We start from the raw sequence: 1313 nt of genomic DNA, 5'->3' as shown, positions 1-1313 counted from the left end.
TCCGATTCCAAACGCACTGTGGAGTTTCAAAGTTATTTCCGTGCGCCCGCCGGGCCGACGACCCCCTCTGCCGGGCCCCTCTCCTCCCGCCACCGCTCAGGAGAGTCGAGCAAGTTTCCAGAGCCGAGGAGCAGTCTTTCCTGCAGCCCCTCAGCCTCCGCTCCCGCCCTCCCCGAGGCTCCGAGGGTGCCCGGCCCACTCCAGGACCGGCATCACGTCTGCCCGCAGCACTTCCCGCCCCCTCCCCCGCACACACAAAGAGTGGGCTGCCTTGCGGGCCTAGGCCGAGCTCTCCGCGGGAGAGCGCAACAGCGGGTTCGGGAAAGCCCAACCGCCGCGCGCCAAACACCGCTCCGGCGACAACAGCGCGCGGACCCCGAAGGGGCGGGCGGCGTCCAGCTCACCTTGGTGGTGATCTCGGAGCTGGTGTCGACGGCCGTGTCTGACATGGTGGGGCACGCCGGTGATCCTATGCAGCGGATTTTTTTTTTTAAAAAGCGAGAGTTGGAGGACTCTGGCGAAGAAGCTGCCGGAGTCCGCGGCGGTGGAGGAGGCGCGCGGCGGAGGTGGTTGCAGCGAGCGGAGAGGGAGCCACAGGAACAATGCAAAGATGGCTTTTCAGAGCAGCCAGTGGGGAACTCACGCGGCGCCAGAACCTTTAATATAGATTAGTGGGCGGCGCCCGGCCTCCCTTACCCAAATGCTATTGGTTGGGCGCAGGGAGCGGGCGCTCGTTCATTGGCTCCAATCTGAACAATGGGCAAGCGTGCTTAAAGCGGCAGTGCCTTGGTGCGTCCCGCGCTGCGCAGTCGCCGGCCGCTCTGTCATTCAGAGACTGAGTTTGCCCGGTCTCAGCGGCGCCGAAGCCGCGGGGGAAGGGCTCGCGCGCGCGACCTCAGTCCCCCCCCCGCGGAAGGAGGGGGAGGCGCGTACGACGGCTGCCAGCGAGGGGGAGGGGAAGACCGGGTGCTGGGCTGCGCTCACCCCGGGCGGTGCCTGCGCAGTGCCCGCAGAGATCCTTGCCCCACACGCCTGGGCACCTTCGACCAAGAATTGCCCCAGTGCAAGGGGGCGTAGGTCCCAGACAAGCGTTGAGGGCTGCGAGCCCCGCGGAAGGAGGGGGAGGCGCGTACGACGGCTGCCAGCGAGGGGGAGGGGAAGACCGGGTGCTGGGCTGCGCTCACCCCGGGCGGTGCCTGCGCAGTGCCCGCAGAGATCCTTGCCCCACACGCCTGGGCACCTTCGACCAAGAATTGCCCCAGTGCAAGGGGGCGTAGGTCCCAGACAAGCGTTGAGGGCTGCGAGGCCAAGAC

General features: G+C 67.4%; 1 protein-coding gene across 2 annotated transcripts in view; it reads right to left on the bottom strand.

Annotated features, from left to right (window-relative positions):
- PTMA (prothymosin, alpha) overlaps positions 1–656 on the bottom strand; it is a 4126-nt gene extending 3470 nt beyond the window's left edge. Inside the window, exon 1 of one of the 2 annotated variants that reach the window (XM_015561870.1) lies at positions 405–656. In XM_015561870.1, the coding sequence (XP_015417356.1) occupies positions 405–449 (45 nt within the window). In that variant the 5' untranslated portion in view covers positions 450–656. The remainder of the gene's footprint in view (positions 1–404) is intronic. The other variant, XM_006760418.2, reaches the window with a different exon arrangement.
- Between the last annotated feature and the right edge of the window lie 657 nt (positions 657–1313).

Source organism: Myotis davidii, unplaced genomic scaffold, assembly GCF_000327345.1.
Source record: "Myotis davidii unplaced genomic scaffold, ASM32734v1 scaffold370, whole genome shotgun sequence".
Classification (NCBI taxonomy): domain Eukaryota; kingdom Metazoa; phylum Chordata; class Mammalia; order Chiroptera; family Vespertilionidae; genus Myotis; species Myotis davidii.
Note: the sequence above shows the minus strand (reverse complement) of the source record. Positions and strands in the feature narration are given on the sequence as shown.